The sequence below is a fragment of the Mesoplodon densirostris genome, chromosome 14, assembly GCF_025265405.1.
Source record: "Mesoplodon densirostris isolate mMesDen1 chromosome 14, mMesDen1 primary haplotype, whole genome shotgun sequence".
In the NCBI taxonomy this organism is placed as follows: Eukaryota; Metazoa; Chordata; class Mammalia; order Artiodactyla; family Ziphiidae; genus Mesoplodon; species Mesoplodon densirostris.
In genome coordinates, this window is record NC_082674.1 from 27278200 (window position 1) to 27299095 (window position 20896).

Consider the following 20896-nt stretch of genomic DNA (forward strand, 5'->3'; position numbering starts at 1 on the left):
GGTGGCCTGTCTGGAGGCCCAAAAGATACTAGCTCAGCTTGGATCCAGAACAAGAAATGAAAATGATACTGGCATACCTCTGATAATTTTCATAGAGACCGTTGACATCCTGTTCTAGTTCCTGAGAGAGGAGGAAACAAAGCACTAACAAAAGGTACTGTCTGTCTCAGTCTGTTTAAGAAATAATATTTTAAGAGTCCATATGTCAAAAATTCCCTCCTGAAAATTTTGTTTCTTGTTTCTCCAAGAAATTCCCACATTCCCTATGCCAGTAAGTCATTATTTTCCACAAGTAAAGTTATGAATGTGTATAAAATCAACACTCTATATAAACCTAAGAACTTTATTTTAGTATAACAAAACTAACCGGTGACTTGAAATATCCTCTTTCTAGAGAACTTAATATATGTCCAAGAAAAGAAACTAAAAGACAATTCTTTTATGGGTTTATAATGTGAAAAAAAAAGTTCTCATTTGAAGCAGAAAATAAAGTGCATTGGGAAAAATGTACATTTGTTTTCTTATACATTCTCACGTATGAAAAGTAATCACATGAAAATCACATATGAAAAGTAATTCACTAACCATAAAAATAAATCAAAATTATATGTCAAAAGAATGAAACATATTCATTAAGTATATTGTGGAGTCTGAGGCTAGAAAACAGATTAAAGCAAATGCTAAGATATGTGTTAAAACATTCTAAGATATCATTTTAAGATATGAAACCTTGACAATTTCATTTCTATCAGAAAACTCCTATACAAACTAAACATATTTAACACCATAAAGCAAAGAGACGAACACTTAACAACTTTCAAGACAGAACTTAAAATCTTTAATGATAAGTAAAAGTATGTTAAATTGTCTTCAAGTTTGAACATTTTAGAATGGTAAATGCCAATCAAAAAATCTAATAAACAGGTAAAATTAACAAAATGATCAAGGCTTTTTAAAATGGTTTCAGCAATCAAAAGAATGTGCTTATCTCAACAGCAAACAGAATTATTTTTAATGGTAAGCCATGAGTTGATTCTTTACTCTAAAAAGCCCAATTTAGTAGGAAAAGGAAATACTATTTTTTTTTACAAACATATATTTATATTTTCAATTCACTTCATTCAAAATGTCGCTCATTCTTAAGAAGAATGGAGAAACAAATAAGCAAAAAAGCCCCCTAAAAGATCAGGGCCATTAATGGATCTTTGCCTAACACACTGTACAGCAACAGCTACACCTAGGGGCCAGGGATAAGTAGTGAAGTTTTCCAGCTATAAAGTTATAATAAAAGGTAAATTTGGAAGTAGCTATTTTTCAACTTACTTAAGGTTCTAGAGTAAGGGTTATCTTTCACTACAAATTATGTTTCAAGGAAACACTTGAGAATCTTTGGGGAACAAAGGCCTTAGTTCAGAAGCTTGAAGCAAGCGTCCTGTATAATTCAGTTTTAAAAAGTGGCTAAAATAAAACTCAAACCAAAGAGAGAACATACAAATACTTTATTGCTCACCTTTCACACAAAGCACACCTCCAGCCATTTTCTTTCACAGCTTGACAATATTTACGTGTACAAAAACCCAGCAAGAAGCGTCATGTAGATTTCAGTAAAGGTGAGTGTCAAACATCAACGCAGCCAGGCTTTTGTTTTCTGCAGCAATAATAAAGGGCCTCCTGCTCTAAGCAAAAATCTGTCCTCTTACTTGGTAGTGCATTTTTTCCATTACAAAAGAAGTCTCCTGCCCAAAGCAAACTAACTTGTATTTGCTGAGCCAGTGGTATTAACTCGTGCATAAAACAAATTTCAGTTTGCTGTTTCTTCTAGCAGATTTCAAGTAAAAATAAGGTTGAAGGAGGAACTTGTTTTGAATGGATGCAGGTCAGTTTGAATTGCTATACTTAACTAAATGCCTACGTGTACTATAGGTTCACAACTTAGTTTGCTTTTATAATCTTTACGGATTTTGGCCGTGTTCAAGATTCTCAGAGTTGAGCATATGGTACAGTATTCCATCGAAAGGATAAGGCTACTGAATGTGCTATCTGCAGAAGAGCTCATTTAATAGGAACTGACCTCGAAGTTCTATCATGAAGCAAATGTTGCATAACTTCTCAGAATAAAAAGCCAATCAGGGCAGAACTGTGCTTGGAAAATAGGCATTAGAATACTTTAAGGAAAATACATATAAATGGATTGTTAATATGAGGAAGGTTTCCTAGTTGTAAATCTAAAAAAATCTAGGAGAATCCTCACTTTTCAAAACTGCATATTGAAAACATGAAAACTACTTACTCAAGTAATTTTGTTCAGAAAAATATGCATGTTCTGACTGTGGAATTAGTCTACTGGTCAATTACAGGCAATTTTAATTACCTTTTAAGAAATTCTTCATACAAAGGAGAGATACTGTATGTGTTTCTCAAATAAACAGCATTATGTAAGTCCATTAAAAATAAAACAAAACCCAAAACGAACAGTATTGTATGAAGACCTACAAATGCTTATGCCAAGCAGGAATCTGCCTGTCACCTGTGGTCTCACATTAACTCAAAATCAATGCTGGATTCAGGATTCTGAAACTAAGTTTCTATTACTTGAGCTCTAGCAAAATGTAAGGTTCTGTAGCCTCAACTAGTATAATGTCTGCCCTGTCCAAATCCAGAATGATTATACTGATAACCTCCATGCTGGAAGTGCTGTTCAAACTGTCCCCCCTGGTGATAATTCTGGCTCCCTCTTCCTCCCCAACCTCCTCCCTGGCCTGCGCGTCCACCACCTCGGCCTCCGCGACCACCTCTCCCTCCACGACCACTGCCTCGATCACCATGATGCCCTCCATCTTGGTATCTACTGTCCTGCTGATATCCACCACCCTGGTATCCACTTCCTGTATATGTAGATGTTTGGAAGCTACCATAACCACCACCCTGGTAGCCACCACTGTGGCCTCCGTGATAGCCACCCGGCTGGAAACCGGACTCTCGGTAACTACCATCTTGGTAGCCACCGCCCCCTCCACTCCCTCCGTCTGTCCAGCCTCCTTGATGCTTATTTCCTCTTCCTCCCCCTCGGCCACCGTGGTCATAGCCACCACGTCCGCCCCTCCCCCCTCCTTGTTCGTGACCTCCTCGCCCTCCATATGAGGCATGTTCATAACCACCTCTCCCTGCTCCGCGGCCTCCTGCTGGCTGCTGGGTGCCATCCTGCCTTTTCTGCCATGGTGGCATCTCCGGGGGTGGAGGTTCAATTTCATTGGGCCTACCTCCTCTGTCAGGAACCCTGCCCATCAACACCTGTGGGATAAGAAAGACATTTAAAATTTTGAATTACTTTATTTTATAAACAGAAATAAATGTATTTGAAAGAAAATTAAAGGTACTCTAATCACCTTATTGATGGCACAGGCAGTCTTTTCTCTTATAGAGCCACTGCTTGTCCTTAAAATCTTTGACAAGTCTTGTCTTGCGGCCAAAAGGTGGGCAACAGAAATAGTACTTTTAGGAGATAAGACTGAGCGTTTTGGCTGGTAAACCTTCGCTAATTTTTCTGTCTGACTCTGTGAAAGAAAGTGTTCAAAGACAAATGTCAATTTTCAAGATGACATAGGAACATTGATATTAAATAAGATTTCCAAAATGTCTGATGATAATATTTATTAGGCTCCAGATGACAGAAGTTACATACTCACCATTGCTCCTATCTAGTGAAGAGCTAACTTAAGAGTACATCTGAGATAAAGCCCTTTTACCCCCATATCCCCAAGGAATGATAGGGGGAGGGGGATATGGGGGTAGAAGGGCTTCCCTTTTAAAAGGACTGTGGGACAAAAAGGTTCCCCATGCCATTGGTCTCAGATCAAACGCCTTCATTTTATCTATTTAAATATAAGAATGGAAACCCATTTCAACAATTTTGCTTTTTTAATTTTCTCATCTGCTTACTATGAGATAAAAAAAGTTACCTGTGACTAATTTGAACTAATTATGTTAACATGATACATATTTCTTGCAAAAGTGATCCCCATGTAATACTTTCCTCTATTATAAATAATAATTAAGAAAAAGAGTCTACTTTAACCATTTAGTAGAAGTACATTTAATGCATGTGTAACATAAGACCACAAAGGATGAATGAACAAAGGATATAAAGAGCAAGTTAGGGCTTTCCTGGTGGCACAGTGGTTAAGAATCCGCCTGCTCATGCAAGGTACACGGGCTCGAGCCCTGGTCTGGGAAGATCCCACATGCCACGGAGCAACTAAGCCCGTGCGCCACAACTCCTGAGCCTGCGCTCTAGAGCCCGCGAGCCACAACTCCTGAGCCTGCGTGCCTACAGCCCATGCTCTGCAACAAGAGAAGCCACTGCAATGAGAAGCCCATGCACTGCAATGAAGAGTAGCCCCCGCTCGCCGCAACTAGAGAAAAGCCCGCGCGCAGCAACAAAGACCCAACACAGCCAAAAACAAATAAATAAATTTATTAAAAAACAAACAAACAAACAAAACCCCAGAACTGTAGTGTTAGTGCCTTGGGTCAATGCACACCCATCAATCATTACATGCTTTTCTAGCTGAGAGTTGCAGGTTTTTGTTTTTGAAGTATATGTATTATGCTGAGAGTAAAATGATTGTTTTTATCAAAGACAACTTAAGAAAGGACTGGTATTTCCTCAACAGTCCCAGAAGAGAACAGTTTATTCCTCATGCTACTACTGACTCACTGTGAGATCTTAGGCAAAACCTTCCATGTACCTGGCTCTCCATTTTTTTAGTTGCAAAATAAGGGGAGTTAAGACTGATCTCTAAAAACCCTTTCCAAGACTAAGATACTGTTAACTCAATAAATATCTACCCCATCAATTTAGCAGCTAAATAGGACTACGCTATGGTTTAAAGATTTTAGGTGAAACTAATGTATTAGGAAGATAATTGGAGAACTTAACTAAAGAAAAACATTTTCTCAGTCAATTAAAATTCAGAGAAAAATCTACTTTTAAAAATGAATGCACTATTAAGGGAACATCGAATACTAACATATTTGGACCAACCTCCACATAAATTCAAGAATTAGTTCCATTTCAGGGTTCTAAGAAGGTCAAATTAATCAATTGTGCCAATTAATTACCACTTACTGATAAAATAGTAGATATTTAATAAATACCTGTTGAATGACCAAGATCTTTACCTGGATTATCTTATTGAAGCTGAAATAAAAGTCTTACCAGATTCTCCAATTCTCTATAAATGGATCATAATATTTGGTCCTCCAAAACCAGTATTTCTAATTTAATTAATTTATTTAATTAGCAAGTTAAATCGCTAGCTTAAAGTAAACAAATAATTGTAAAATTTATTATTTTTAGTAATTTTCAGATACTCTCTCCTTTTCTCTCATAAATGGGAACTCCCAGTAGGGTTTATAACATATAGCTTCGTTGGAAAATACTAAAAAATTGAAAAATAAATGTTTTTATTATTGCTGAATGGCTGAAAGAATTGCTACTCAGTAACTCACTAAAGTAAAACTCCTATGTGTGTCTCCTATGTATTTCTCTTATAGTCTCCGCTGTATCTAAACTGGGCTACGAATGTTTAAGGATCATGTCTATAAACACTCTGCTCTTTTAAGTGATATAATGTGTACCTTAGCTCTGTCAGACCAGCCAAAAGACTGGACAGTGACATCCAAACGTTTTATTAGCAGCTTTCTCCGAACTTCATATTCATTGGCTACGGCTTGGTTAATTGCTTCTATCTTTTCCTGAAACAAAATTAAAAAGACCAGTTAGAATTTAAATCTGCTTGATCCCCTATTCCAAAAGGGCAGAAACTGTATCTGTTTTATTAACAACTGAATCCCCAGCACTCAGCACAAAATGAATTAGGTTATTTAATGAACAGAATAAGAAGTTATAATAAACTAATGAAATGATAGGCATAACAATGCTGTCTCAAAACATAATAAAGAATATGGGGCCTCCCTGGTGGCGCAGTGGTTAAGAGTCCGCCTGCCGATGCAGGGGATATGGGTTCGTGCCCCGGTCTGGGAGGATCCCATATGCCGCGGAGCGGCTGGGCCCGTGAGCCATGGCCGCTGGGCCTGCGCATCCGGAGCCTGTGCTCCGCAACGGGAGAGGCCACAACAGTGAGAGGCCCACATACCGCAAAAAGAAAAAAAAAAAAAGAATATGTAAAGTACAAAATTCTCATTTAGTTTTCCTATAATTCACTGTGTGAAGCTCAGCCCAGTGAAGTTTTTGGCTTGAAGGCAACCCATTTGGCAATTAGAAACATGCATCATACTGAACTTCAATTTAATCAGCTGTGTGAAATATTTACAAATTATGAAAGAAGTGCTTATCTTACATAAATAAAATTATTTTGGATAAATCTTAAGATTAACAAAAATGATTCTAAGGATGTCCACCTAGGAAACTACATATTAGAAAATACAACTTCAAAAACACAAACATAAATATCCTGAGATAGGCAGATGGCTCCTTACAAAGTTTACTCAGGATGATTACTACTCACCCAGTGGGCCGGTCCCATTGGCTTCTTCAATAAAGGCTTTCCCACATGATTAGGTGGAACTTTTGCTAATGTTTCCTTTAACTGACACAAAAACATAAATGAATGAATAAACAAATCTAAAAGTAAAACACATCCTCCTCATCTTCCCAATTCCCATCATATCTTGCCATCAAAAGAAGATTCCTGACAGAGGCAAAGGTGGAGGATGTTTTGAAATGTACAAGACCCACACGATAAAGACACTCACTTGACCCACTCCTCACGTGTCTATGGAAGCATGAGTCCTTCACTGTACCTAGAACAGTGCCTGACAACAGTGGGCATTCAATGTGTATTTGCTGAATGAATGAATGAACACACAGAAAAATAAGGACTATGGATACACTGCTGCTCCCCTGTAGAGTTCAGTCAAATTTGTGCATCATGGCGTCCATCTACCCCACAATGCAAATGTACCAATTCTTAGAGTCCAGCAGATATGCATACAGAGAATAACTCTGCTATAACAAATACCATTCTCTTCTGTTCATTAATTTTTAATTAAAATTGCTTGTTCCTAATCAATTATATAAAAACTCTTAACTGTTGATAACATGTGGTATAAAACCATTCTGACTTATTTTCACATACTAGATTATATTAGCAGTCAACATATCTAGTTTGCCAGTTGAAACACGTAAGACTCGAAGTGACTGGATTAAAATTCCAAAACATTTACATCCTTTTCTGTCCAGTCAATAGGGAGAATGGTGGTAACATTTAATGATAAGGACCTTAAAATTAATTGCATCAAAGTTCAATGATAAAATAACTTTTAAACGGATGCAAGTCCTAGTTCTTTTTACATTATTTCTAGCTTATTTCAGTTTATAAATCAAAGTGCAAAGTTTCCTTTTTGAAAAAGAAACATGCTAACATGTTAAAAAAAAAACAGTAAAATACCAATTTCTCTTGAAGGTATCTAGGACTTAAAACCCAAAACTTATTTAGTAACAATCACTTAATAATATGCACATTAGGTTCCCATTAAGAGAAATTAACTTGTTTCATTTCAAACAACTGTAGGACTATGCCTTTAATACACTACAATCTGGTACTAAAGGTCTTACTTTTTTTTCAATCCCGCTGAAGAATTGGAACATAGTTATATTGGCTGGAGGTTTGGACATTCCTAGAGCAATACATATGCCTTTCAACTCTTGAAAGACCTCACTACCGCCTCCTTCTTGAGCTTTTTTTGGAAGAGTATTCACACAGAGCATTCTGGCAGCTTCTAGTTCTGAGATGAGGTATGCTGAAGTAAACAAAATAAGATTTCAAAATGAGATACAGCTACAATTAATAGTCATAAGTCTGGAGTCACAACTCTATAGACCTAATGATATGTAACTTGTAAAGCTGCAAGAATGGATAAAAACAAGAAAGGAAAACCATTTTTACCTGCAAATGACGTAACATATAAACTGGTTCTGTAATTCAGTATTTAACCAATATATGTTTAAAGCCTGATTTAAAAGCAAGCAATTCTTCTTTGAAATCAAAGGATCAAGGTAGATCACATCTTAAAATGTGTATTCTTGCATTTCACTATTAAGGAACCTCCAGAACAGGGGCTGGCATCTGTTAACAAATTTGCAAAAGGTGGCAGGCGGCCAATTTTTAGCAACAGTTAAAAAGTTACTATTATTATTATTATTATTTTTAACTTCTCACAACTGATACACACCAGTGATGCAACTATCCTGCCCTCTTACCTTCCAAAACTCAGGTAGTCTGTTTAAGACCAGAGTGAAAGAACATTTTTAAGTAGTCAAAGCTTCACTTACAAGAGAAGGGGGAAAGGACTAAATTTCCAAACATTCCTTTTTCATGGTCTCCAGTAGCCTAAGGTCACCCTCCAGTTGTTCACAGAAAACCCTCTTCCATCTATATTCTTCTCAATATTCCCTTTCCTCCTATGTTCCTCATTCTCACCCCCTCCCCTGGGGAAAAAAAAAAAAAACCCAAAACTTTCTAATCATTTCTGGACAGAGTCCTTTCCTATCAATATCATCTCCTTGTGTGTTGATTTCAGGCAGGTATTATGAGGGCAGCAATCTGCTTCAAGTAATTCAGTTGAAGGTATAAATATTCAATCTTATTACTTTAACCTTCCCAAGGACATTTAACTTGTTATAAAAGATGTTTAATAATCATTTGGATCTCAGGATTTCAGGTTATGTGACAAAGTGAGAATCTTCTGACAATGTTAGGAAGATAGTTTTGGAAAAAGACATTTTCTGGGCTCTTAAGCCCTATTATAAGTATAAAAGAACGATCAGCTTGAATATCTCATTTCCTACACCCAAGGTGTAATGTGAGAAGTACACGGATCATAATTTTGGCAGATCATTTCTGAAAAGCTGCCAAATCCTATTCTAGAATAAACACAGCTAAGTTTCTGGAAAGGTATTCTAAATGGGTTTGATAAAATCTTAACATGTTCCATATAGCAAACTGTATGAGTTAAAAGATCGAAACAGTAAAACCCCAAGGTCATGAAAATAATCAACTGTTTTTGCAAATAAGGTTTTATTGGAACACTGCCACACTCTGATTCACTTACATATCATCTATGGCCGCTTACATGCTACAACAGCAGGGTTAAGTAGCTGTGACAGAGACCTTATGGCCCACGAAGCTGAAAATATTTACTATCTGGCCATTTAAGAAAAAGTTTGCCAACCCTTGTTCTAGAAAATCATATATTATATGATTTAATAAATTGGTCTCTAAATTTGGGACAACATAGCTCAGGCATTCACAAAATTAGTTTACCAACACAATTACCATTGAAAAACATTAACTGTAACTGATCTGTTCAAAGTACCAGGAAAGGCAATGTAGGTATTATGCATAACAAACAAAAAAGATCTCTACAGACAATCTAGTTAGGAATAAAGAATATATGCATCAAAGATATCTGACTAATTATACCTAAGGGAAATATCCTAACAACCACAAAGGCCAATGAACAGCCACAACAGTTCTTAACCTGATACATGAGAGTTTTCCAGACACTACAGACTATTAGAGAATAGACTATTCTATTTTACTAACAATTCTAATGAGGTTGGTTTATTTTCCGCCTCAGAATGCAATGTATTAAAAGATTCAAATCAGTAAGGTAAGGGTGCTGGAAGAAGCAAGTAAAATTATAGCATCGAGATGTGACAACTGATGCTTGGAAAGATGAGAAATATTTATACAGCGCGAAAAGAGAATGAGTATATGTACATATATGCATACTAGCATGAGAGAGAATACAAACTAGGGAATATTTTCAAAAGGGGAAAGAGCAGAAGCAAAGAAAGAGGAGGAAGGGAGCAGTGTGTATGTATGTACAAAGAATTCGAAGAGCAGAGTAACCTTTTGTTGATTTAGTCATGTAGTTGAGGAGCAAATAGTTGTATATTCTTGAAAAGCTTTTGAGGGGTGATAGCACATTAAAATATAATTATGACCCTGAGTCCAAAATAATAATGTTCAGGACACTCGCTTAAGAAACAGGAAAGAGTTAAAGGCATTTTTATAAATATTTATATTCCAAGTGGTTTTTATAAGTATCAGTACCAAAAAGACCAAACTGAGCTCTTTGGAAGAATTACCTATTCAGGGTCATTACTGAGCTTTCCACACAGCTGTTGTCTTCCTATGTAAGATAACATATTCTAAGTGCCAAATATCAGGTATTGGAAAGGAAAAGCAGTGTTACAAAGGAAGATTCAGTGAGTATACTGTGGCTGAGCCAGTTATTGAAATTATACAATTTGAAGGACAATGAATGCATGCATAAGAACTATATGCAGCAATATCAATATCTAAAGCAATATCTAACGTTACGTGTCTATTCCCTGCCCCCATACCCACCCAGTAACAATCATTTGACAAAGGGGAAATTAAGAAAGTGATTTTGGAATACCTTAGTTCCTAAGTATAATGGCTGTGAATACACTTTTTTTTTTTTTGACTGAACCTTCAAAATTGGAGTTGCATCATTTTTCAGAAGCCAAAGTTCAGTTGTATCAGTTAACCAAAGTTTACTCTAAGTGTGTCTCAGAATGCTACAAAAATTCTGAGTCTAACATTACTGGTGGTGTTTATTGGAGAGTTTATATAAGGCAATAAAATTTGTGAGTCTACTTATTGTTTCTCAGGGTGAAGAGAGAAATAGTAGTTAGTATATTTAAAAAACATGGAAGGAGAGAATTTTTCATAAAAATTTACTTCCCAGAATGATCAGTAAGTACAGGAACAATCCAAATAGTATTCCAGAAATGTTTACATTGTAATTTGACATCTTTACAAACAAAACCAAAATCCCCAATTACCCAGCCACAAAGAAATATCAACAAAATACTTTAAATAATTACATTTACCATTTACTGCACCTAGAATGGCTACTGTCCTCAATAAATTAATTTAAAAAACCTTCATTATTCCCACAATATCTTCCTAGTTTATTTTAAAATGTGTTTCTAGTATAGAACACTGAGGTGTGGTGATCACACACTTGCATAACCCTCCAGCACTACCTTTGGTCATGTTAGGTGAAGCACAGCAGGCTGAGCACCACACCAAATTTAAACCATAAACGAGTAGCAATTACAAAACGACACTGCTACCAGCGCATGGACCCATCATTAGCTTCTTAGTTAGAAATTTAACAAAGTTTTCTTTACACCCATTTATTAGCCATGGAAAACATAAATAAAAAATAATGACTACATTCTAGTAGCCATGAACTTACTGAGCAAAAGGAGGCAGTTCTTCTGAATGAGAAGGCGCTTGGTCACATCCCCAGATGTCAGTGAAAGATATGGACAGTTCATCTCCCCTAGTAGCCCACTCACCTCAAGCTGGAATTCTTCAGCTTCACTTGGGCCTTTTAAGAATTAAAATAACCTTATTTAATAAAAATTATTGTTTTCCCCATTGGCATAGTAATTATATATAAATTGAAAAATTTAATAGCATTTTCCTAATACAAGTTCCTGTCTCTTCTAACTCATCCTTTCTCACACCACTGCCAATTTGCTTTCTTAAACAGTTTTCATTAGGTTATTGCCTTGTTTGAGAACCTTTGATGGCTTCCTAATTTCTACCTCATCCAATCTAATTTTTTCTGTTTGCCTTTAAAGATTCCTCATAGCCTCTCTGCTTGCCCTTCCCAGTATATTGTTAGTAGTTCCTACTACATGTATATAGTAGTTACCTACAACCTCCACAAACATTCCCTCTATTTGTACCAGGCCGGTCTCCTCACTGTCCCAGGAATGGTCAGTCTCATTTCTACTTGTGTGTCTTCACTTAAGTGACTCCTGGTGATTGATATGCCCTCTACTCTCTCCTCCTCTATCAAACCTCACCTATCCATCAAAGCCCAGTGGTCTTGCTCCTTGATGAAACCGTCCCCAGGGCCTGCTACACTCACTGATTTCCTTCCCCTGTGAACCACAAAGTGAAGTATTTAACTACTGTTGTAATCTCCAGTTGTTTCAGTTGTGCCTAAAATTCCCAGTTAGACTATATTTGAAGATGGTGAACATGATTCGTGTTTCTGTTTTCTCATAACGTGTCAAGTATAGCGTTTACTGGGTGAACCAAGGAAAAGCAATGCTTGTTCTTCTTTACTATTTTGATAGTTCTCTAACCAGTATTACAAAGGGGTAAAATTTAACTAACAAACTTTGAGAGTCACTTGATTTGAGTCCATTTTCTCACCTATAAAATGGGAAGAATGTATTATCAATGTTTTGCAAACTGTGTTCCGTGAACTTCAGTTCCAAAGAACTCCGTTAGAGGCAGCCGGGGAGGAGACAGCTGTGCTCAAAGTAGTCCCTCTCAACGTCAACTAAAACAGCCATACTTTTTACCTGTTTTATATTGACTTCTATAAGATGTTTTCATTTGAACAACAGGGCTCCTGGTTATAAACAGTTAACACCGTACAGGTGTTTTCAAGGGCACCTACAGTCTCTGAAATGTTAGGTCAAGAGGCAGCGTGAAGAACACTGGCTCCCAAACTTGACTGCTGGGGACTGAAGCACTTACTGGTTGTGTGACCTCAGGCAATGTACTTAACCTTTGTGCTTCCTTGTTTTAATGTATAAAAGAGTAATAAAAGCTGCCTGGTAGGGCTGCCCTGAGGTTTAAATGAGTTAACACTAGTAAAGTGCTTAGAATATGGCTAGTGCTCAGTAAGTGTAAGCTGCTGCTACTACTGTTACACTATACTCTCCTTAATAATTAGAATTGGATGCCACTGATGTATACACATTAAATATACTAAATATGCAAGAGTGAGCTCTTCGAAATGGGATTCTGTGGGGGGAAAAAAATGGGATTATGTGTATAGTTCTCCATAAGGGTGGATTAGCAGGTAGGCATTTTTCTTTATCTCCTGTTATGGGTTTACCTATGATAGGAGGGAACCAGGTTGTGGAGTATCAGATTCCAAGCTTTTGCCTCTTTCGCAGCATCAAAACTAGTGCTAAAGCAGTTAACAAAATTGGCAAATGTAAAACAGCTCTCAGCACCATAAATCTGATGGTGCTGGATCTAGTTTTGATGCATCTAGTGATACATTCCTATGACACGGAAAGCTTCTTAATAAAGTATTCTTTCTCCCTATGTATAACAGAATTAGAATGCATTTACTTTACATGCTATAGGTACTGGAATTTGGTAGTCCTCAGAGAAAAAAGCCCCAATTTCTAGTTCTAGCCACCAATTTAAGATCTCACAACTTTTTACAAAGAATGAAAAGTTCATATATACTTGTCTCCATTTTTCTGTGTCTCAGTAATAGGGTCTTTTCAACTTCCACAAATTTTTAACAGTTGTATGACTACATTCCAGTTTTTCAACTTCAGAATCACCTTATCTCTAAAAACAATGGAGGAGAAAAAAGCATTTGGTTTCTTCACAAAATTTTTTTAAAATTTACAAAGAACTTGAAATTTCAGCTGTAATACTGATAATGTTCACTTGACAATACAAACTTTATTTTTACATTTTGCACCTAAAACTGAATGTTTACTTACTGTTAGTTGCTTGCACATTTTCGTCTAGTTTACAGAGCACTCTTAATTCAGACACCAACCAAGCACAGAGTTTGGTAAACTCAGGGGAACTGGCTCCAGCAGAGACTGCCTGAGACAGAGCGCCATCTTCTAACAATGGACCCTTGTAACTGGTGAGTAAGAAATTATACTTCAGAAGAATATAAAATCACATCTAATACATTACATCTTCTAACAATGGATCCTTGTAACTGGTAAGAAATTATACTTCAGAAGAATATAAAATCACATCTAATACATTACAATGTATTTACATTTTTATTTGTATAATTAAGCAATGGTTTAACAAAGATAAATTACAATGACCAGTCTCTAAACTTGCAAATATAAATTAACTAAACCATTAGAAAAAACAAGCTAATCCCCTCAAAATATGTGAATATTGAATAGAATCACATGTACTAAATTATGTCAACCTCTGTACATTTACTGAGAGCTCTTATTGTACAAAGGTTTACTTTCTTACTTTAATTGAATTAGTATTAAAACTAGATTATAAGAGATAACTAGTTATACTATAGTTTACTATTTCAGAAATAAAACTTAGGTTATATTTTCTAGAAATTTTTCCACAAATTAATTAGATTTGGTTTTTAATGATTTTCTTTAAAAGCAAAAGCTTTCCAATTATTCATTTATTTCCTCCTTCTATATTTAATGATAGTTAAGATTAGTTAAGACTTACTAGTACCAGAGAAATGTGAAGATTAATTTAATAATTGCTGGGAGTTGATGTTTGGGTGAACTGGTGCAACTGAATCCCAATTCTTTGTAAGTGATTCAAATGCAATTTTTAAAAATTATTAAATGTTCAAACATTCATAAAAGACAATAGTAACAATGAACCTCAATTTAGAAAGTAGATAGAATTAAAGATTTTATCATTCTCAAGGTAATTTTAAAATACATATTCTTCAGAAGGTTATTTTATCTTCTTTTAAATGTAAAATTGATAAAAGCACTTATTAAATATGATACATTATATGCTCAAGATAATTCGATATTTAGAGATATAGAGATGTTAGAGAAATGATAACAGTCAATCCTTCTAAAATATAATTATGTTTATATATTTAATGGGACAGAAGAAATCTCACACAAAAAATGAGATTATATATAGCCTGGCATCTAGATTCAAAACCACATATTATTAGACAGTGTAATAAAAAAACTAGGCCTAGAAATTTCTCCTTGTGTTACACATTTAAACTCTATTAATATATTCTACAAGTAATTACTGAATTCCTACTGTGTACCAGGTTAAAAATAAATGGTCATTTATTTCTAATATTTCACAGTAAATCCTTGAGAAGTACACGTCATTCAATTAAGGCTAAATTTTAATGACTGAAAACCACCAAACTAGGCAGTTATGGGTTAAAATGTATAGTCAAGTTTTCAGACTATCCATGGTTTACATTACAACCTATCTCCATGATTTATTTAACTAGAGCTATTATAGTAACAATGACTTTTATAGGACCCCAAAGAAGAAAAACATAGTTAACAGGATAAAAGAACAATAATGGGAAGAAATGGCATCCATCACCAACTGTTAAGGGACCTCTATCCGTGCAGAATGACTACATTTAAATGCAGTTTACCTCCATCCTCTCTCTCTACTCCTCCTTCAAGATTAATCTTAAGTGTCACTTCTTCTAGGAAGCTTAGGACTTGTTTCCTTTCCCAGTTTTCCTTCCCCATTTCCTCTCCTTTTCCTGGCCCTCCTCAGTTCTCCTCACAGCATATTTTCACAGTGTGAACTTCTCTTCTACCTCACTCTGTACCCTTAAGCGCTCAGATCAACACTGTCAACAGAACAAGTGTTCATCAAAAATGTTTACTGAATGGTTTCATGTGTGAAATTTAGCAGTTTAGTCTGAGAGGTCCACCAAAAAGACGCCTTTTTGCTGAATGTGACTTTTACTTAGGCTCTCATCAAAGAAATAAGCCGCCTAAAGTCCAGAATAGTCATGACAATTCAGACCAAGTTCCAAAGAAAAGAACAATAATAATTCATGTTGACAAAAAAAGATGACAAGCACTACCATTTCCTTTCATAAAAATCTGTTCCAGGACAAGTTACTTAAATGGGCAGATTTGGGGAACCCAAGGTATCCTTTCCTGAAGAAGAAAGATTTCCCCCAAAGGTTTCCATGGCGTGGAAAAACCTCGGGGAAGGTTTTGATAAGGGACTTGTTACTTTGTAAATATGGTTACCTAAACCTGTTTTTCTTTTTTCTTTCTTTCTTTTCTTTCTTTCCTTCTTTCTTTCTTTCTTTTTTTTTTTTTTTTTGATACCGTACCTGTAGGCAAATATTTAATCATACAGTTTCTTTCTGGAACCACATTTAGCCCAAGAAATTCTAAGTTCTCAAGTTTTAACAGAGTACACTGATCTGGGTGACCCAGTGAGATAAGAATCCCTATTTCCAGCTTCTAGATACAGATAAATTATGGTTAACTGTCACGAGGAGAAGCAAAATGCACAACAAATATGCAGGGACTTGGTGGGTGAAGATGCCCCTAAGGGTAAGGGCTAACGGTGGTTCAGTGAAGGAGTGTCAGAGTCAAGGGAAACTGCCAGTGGTTCCCAGGAAGGTGGTGACAGGTTAAGTGCACAAGTGAGCTAGCGGGCGGAACGTATGCAGCGCACGGACTTGTGGCTGAGGGCAGCCTGGGCACACGCATACATGACTGGGCAAAGCAGATTTTTTTGAGGGTATGGGGGTGGGGTAGGAGTAGGGGCTCAAAACAGGAGCAGGAAGTTTGGAGAACAAGTAGGGAAACAGAGAATCAACTTTGGCAACCTCCAGAGTGAGGGAGGAGAGCAGGAGAATGAGGCGCAAGGAGAGGAGCTCGGGGAGCGTGGTGGCGAGAACCAAAACCCAGACAATGACACGCATGACTGACAAACGCTGCGGGTAACTCGGCTGCAGGAAGCACAGGGGAGGCCTCGGGTGTCGCAGCTGGAGGGCCCCGACCCGGCAGGGCAGGCAGTGGACGTGGCATTGGGGTCCCGGAGCTACAGGGAGGCGACAGTCAGGAGCCACGGGGTGCGGCGTGAAGAGGCAGGTGTCTCTGACTGGGGCTGAGGAGGAGTTCCCGGGGCGCCGGTAGCGTGGGGTTTGGGAGACCCGTGCCCAGGCAGTCTTACCCGAGATCTTCCAACGACTCCAAGATGTCAGTCTCCATGAGGTCACACTCCATGCTACTGTGGTATTCAAATTTCCGAGTCGTCAGGCTCCCCTCTTCGCCGGTAACGCGTAAACTCGCGCATGCGCTGCCTCCCCGGAACTTCCAAATCAACAGCTGGCGCCTCAGCCGCTGCACTGCGCATGTCTGGAGCGTGCGCAAGAAACTTGGTTCCGCCTGCTGTCCCGCCCCGGCCGGCTAAAGGGTGGCCCGGAATCACCGTTTGCACATGCGTATTACAGAATAGTGAAGCTAGCGGCCCCAAGAAGGGCAGGAGGACTGGCTGCGTGGCAGCTGGGCGTGGGGACTAGGCGAGTCGGGGAGCGCTCTAACTTCTCCTAATTGGGTGTACGCATGTGCGAATCTTGGGGCGAGGCGGGCGGGGTAGGATCGTCGTGGGTGGGGAGGGTCGTAAGACTTGGGTGGGTGCTGGCTGTGAAACTGAGTCTCGGGATGTGAAGCTGAGTCTCCGGAGCTCAGCCACCCGAGTGGGTGTCTGCAGCCTGCTGGCATGTTCTACCTTTAGCTGTGGGTTATGGAGAAAGGGGAAATTCGTGCGCTCCGGTCTAATTTTTTAGCACAGGGGTAGACGGGCCAAATGCGGAAAATGGCCGATAACATGCCATTGTATTTCCTTGTGGCTGTAGTAGCTGTATTTCAGGGTTAGGGAGGAGTCAACTTTCCCTTGACACGAATGTACTCATGAAGTTGTTTCATTCCTTCCCTTTACATTCTTTACTTTGCACCTTAAGCCCTTCCCAGACACTAAGCATCTTATTTTAAAGGGGGAACGGAGGTAAGAGGAGGTTTTCACTCCGTATCACTCTCAAATAGAATAGATTTAAATTCACGCAGTGTAAAGAGTAAATTTTTGTTGTACCATTGTTGATTTGGCATTACTTGGCAGGGTGTGACACTTGGTTCACGATGGGTTGTGGTTTCTTTGCAGTTACTGGCAGGGTATGTGCTTAGAAATTATTGAAAAATGAGAAAAATTGTTTTCAAAGTGATGGCATATTTAGAAAATTATATTTAACTATAAATTGGTATACACTGCACTATGTAGGCATTTTTTAAAGAGTTTTCACATTGATACCAGTAGATCTGATTTTGTAGTTCTCATTTTCGTGTCTAATGGATAAATGCTCCCTATCCTTAATAGTACCTTTTAAAATTCCTTATTTTGCGCCATCTGGAGTGGGGGGAAGGAATTAACATTTATTATGTACCTAGTGTGTGCTTGACATAGTATTACTTCCTTGATCAACATTATTTTATGCAAGCACCATAAGGCTGTGTAAGTATTACTCCCATTTTGCAGATGAGGACACTAAGGGCTCAGTGGCTTAATGGTCTGCAAAAATGGTAAGGCCAATAAGGACCTGGCTCTTGAGACTGAGGTATATCTAAATCCGTATTTCTTCTTCTTCTTTTTTTTTTTTTTTTTTTTTTGCGGTACGCGGGCCTCTCACTGTTGTGGCCTCTGCGGTTGAGGAGCACAGGCTCCGGACGCGCAGGCTCAGCGGCTACTGCTCACGGGCCCAGCCGCTCCGCGGCATGTGGGAACTTCCCGGACTGGGGCACGAACGCGTGTCCCTGCATCGGCAGGCGGACTCTCAACCACTGCGCCACCAGGGAAGCCCACCGTATTTCTTCTTATCTGACTAGTCAATTAAGGATTTATAAGCAAGATATGAAAAGATAGGAATATCTAGCTAGTTGAATAAACAACTTATTCAACTTATGTATGCTTGTATATCTTGTGTATAATTACCTTACAATAAAAATGGAATAATTATTCTCATGGGTTGTTGAAGGTGCTAAACGAAAAGTAATTCTTAGTGCAAAATCAATTTGGGGGGGGGAGTTTTCATTCTTGACTCACTTTTCATTATAAGTTATAACACATAGTATTTGTGAGTGAACAATGATAATATAATAAATATATTATTCTTCTCTACCTAATGCAAATTGTTAGAGTAAATGGAGTGTAGCCAACACAGTTTTTTTTTTTATTATTTAAAATAATTCTATAAAGGACTACTGCAATGAAATCAATGCTTTTAAAAGTAAATATTGCCATCATTTCTATAGGATCTACTAGGAATCATTTGCATTTTGTTTTGAATTTTTTTTCTTTTGTATTGTAACCTGGATATCTAAAGACCTTATTCAAGCTGAATTATATGAAAAAAACTCTGATCTGGGAGTTAGGAACCCTGGTTTTTGCCTCAGTTCAATATAAGAAAGAGTTTTCTAACACTTAGAGTTGTCTAAAGTCCATCAGATTATCTCTGAGAGATGAGTTTAATGTTTAGAAGGTGTTCAACTAGAAATAATGAATAATCTTAGTTTACAGTCCAGCCTTTCCAAATATTCTTGTAAAGAGTAAAGAGAAAACATTTTATACTTATGAAAAAAATGTAATGGAGAAAATTGAAATGAAAATTGACTTTAGTTTTCAGAGGAACATCTTTTTATGTCATAACCTTAAAGAGGATTATAGGCAAAGTTTTGAATAATGTAGTAGTTAAATTTTTATGCAGCTGAGATTCTTAAGAAATTTACTTCTAAAATTCATAGAAGGGTAATTTTTATAATGGCAAGTAAGTCGGTACAAACTTGAATATAAGATTTGTCATTTGGGCTTCCCTGGTGGTGCAGTGGTTAAGACTCCATGCTCCCAATGCAGGGGGCCGAGGTTTGATCCCTGGTCAGGGAACTAGATCCCACATGCCTGCTGCAACTAAGAGTTTGCATGCCACAACTAAGGAGCCTGCAACTAAGACCCAGTGCAACCAAAATAAATAATAAAATAAATAAATAAATATTAAAAAATATATATAGCACTTTCCAGTTTTAATGAATTTGCCCTTAGAATGACTCTCCAACAAGAAGAAAGTAAGAAAGACCCTAGATTTGCTCATGTTGCTCATGAAATTAAAGTTTGTGTATGCTACTAAAGTCCTTTTCAGCTTGCATAGTGAAAACAGTACTTTTTCCTCACTATATATTAGCATGTAGAATTAATCTTGTAGGGTCTCAAATACTCTTATAGGCATGCCTTGGAGAGGTTGCAGGTTTGGTTCCAGACCATGGCAATAAAGTGGATATTACAATAAAGAGAGTCACATGAATCTTTTGGTTTCCCAGTGCATATAAAATGTATGTTTACACTATACTGTGGTCTATTAAGTGTGCAATAGCATTATACCTTAATTTCAAATTACTTTATTGCTAAAAAATTCTAACCATCATCTGAGCATTCAGCAAGTCATAATCTTTTTGTTGGTGGAGGGTCTTGCCTTGATGTTGATGGCTGCTGACTAATCAGAGTGGTGGTTGCTGAAGGTTGGGGACCTGTGGCAATTTGTTAAAATAAGACAACAAAAAAGTTTGCCACATCAATTAAATCTTCCTTTCACAGATGATTTCTCTGTAGCATGTAATGCTGTTTGATAGCATTTTACCCACGGCAGAACTTCTTTCAAACCTGGAGTCTATTGTTTCAAACCTTGCCATTGCTTTATCAACTAAGTTTATGTAATATTCTAAATCATTTGTTGTCATTTCAGCTATCTTCACAGTCTTTACTAGGAGTATATTTCTCAAGAAAACACTTTACTCATCCGTAAGAAGCAACTCCTCGGGCTTCCCTGGTGGCGCAGTGGTTGAGAGTCCGCCTGCCGATGCAGGGGACACGGGTTCGTGCCCCGATCCCGGAAGATCCCACATGCCGCGGAGCGGCTGGGCCCGCGAGCCATGGCCGCGGAGCCTGTGTGTCCGGAGCCTGTGCTCCGCAACGGGAGAGGCCACAGCAGTGAGAGGCCCGCGTACAGAAAAAAAAAAAAAAAAGAAGCAACTCCTCATCTGTTAAAGTTTTATCATGAGATTGTAGCAATTCAGTCACATCTTTGGGCATCACTTCAAATTCTAGTTCTCTTGCTATTTCCACCACATCTGCAATTACTTCCTCCACTGAAGTCTCGAACCCCTCGAAAGTCATCCATGAGGGTTGGAATCAACTTCTTCCAAACTCCTACTCAT

At 37.7% G+C, this 20896-nt stretch overlaps 1 protein-coding gene across 2 annotated transcripts; it reads right to left on the reverse strand.

The window, feature by feature from the left end:
* Positions 1-1484: 1484 nt before the first annotated feature.
* FAM98A (family with sequence similarity 98 member A) lies at positions 1485-16967 on the reverse strand. 2 transcript variants are annotated; one of them, XM_060117399.1, is made up of 8 exons: positions 16812-16967; positions 13616-13764; positions 11320-11454; positions 7640-7824; positions 6531-6611; positions 5641-5757; positions 3387-3554; positions 1485-3291 (listed from the first exon to the last, which is right to left on the reverse strand). In XM_060117399.1, exons 1-8 carry the CDS (start codon positions 16862-16864, stop codon positions 2626-2628), a joined length of 1554 nt encoding a protein of 517 aa, XP_059973382.1. In that variant the 5' UTR covers positions 16865-16967; the 3' UTR covers positions 1485-2625. The 2 variants fall into 2 exon arrangements, with proteins under 2 accessions (XP_059973382.1, XP_059973383.1); XM_060117400.1 differs by lacking the exon at positions 16812-16967 and adding an exon at positions 13350-13457 and having other exon boundaries at positions 13616-13699.
* Positions 16968-20896: the final 3929 nt, after the last annotated feature.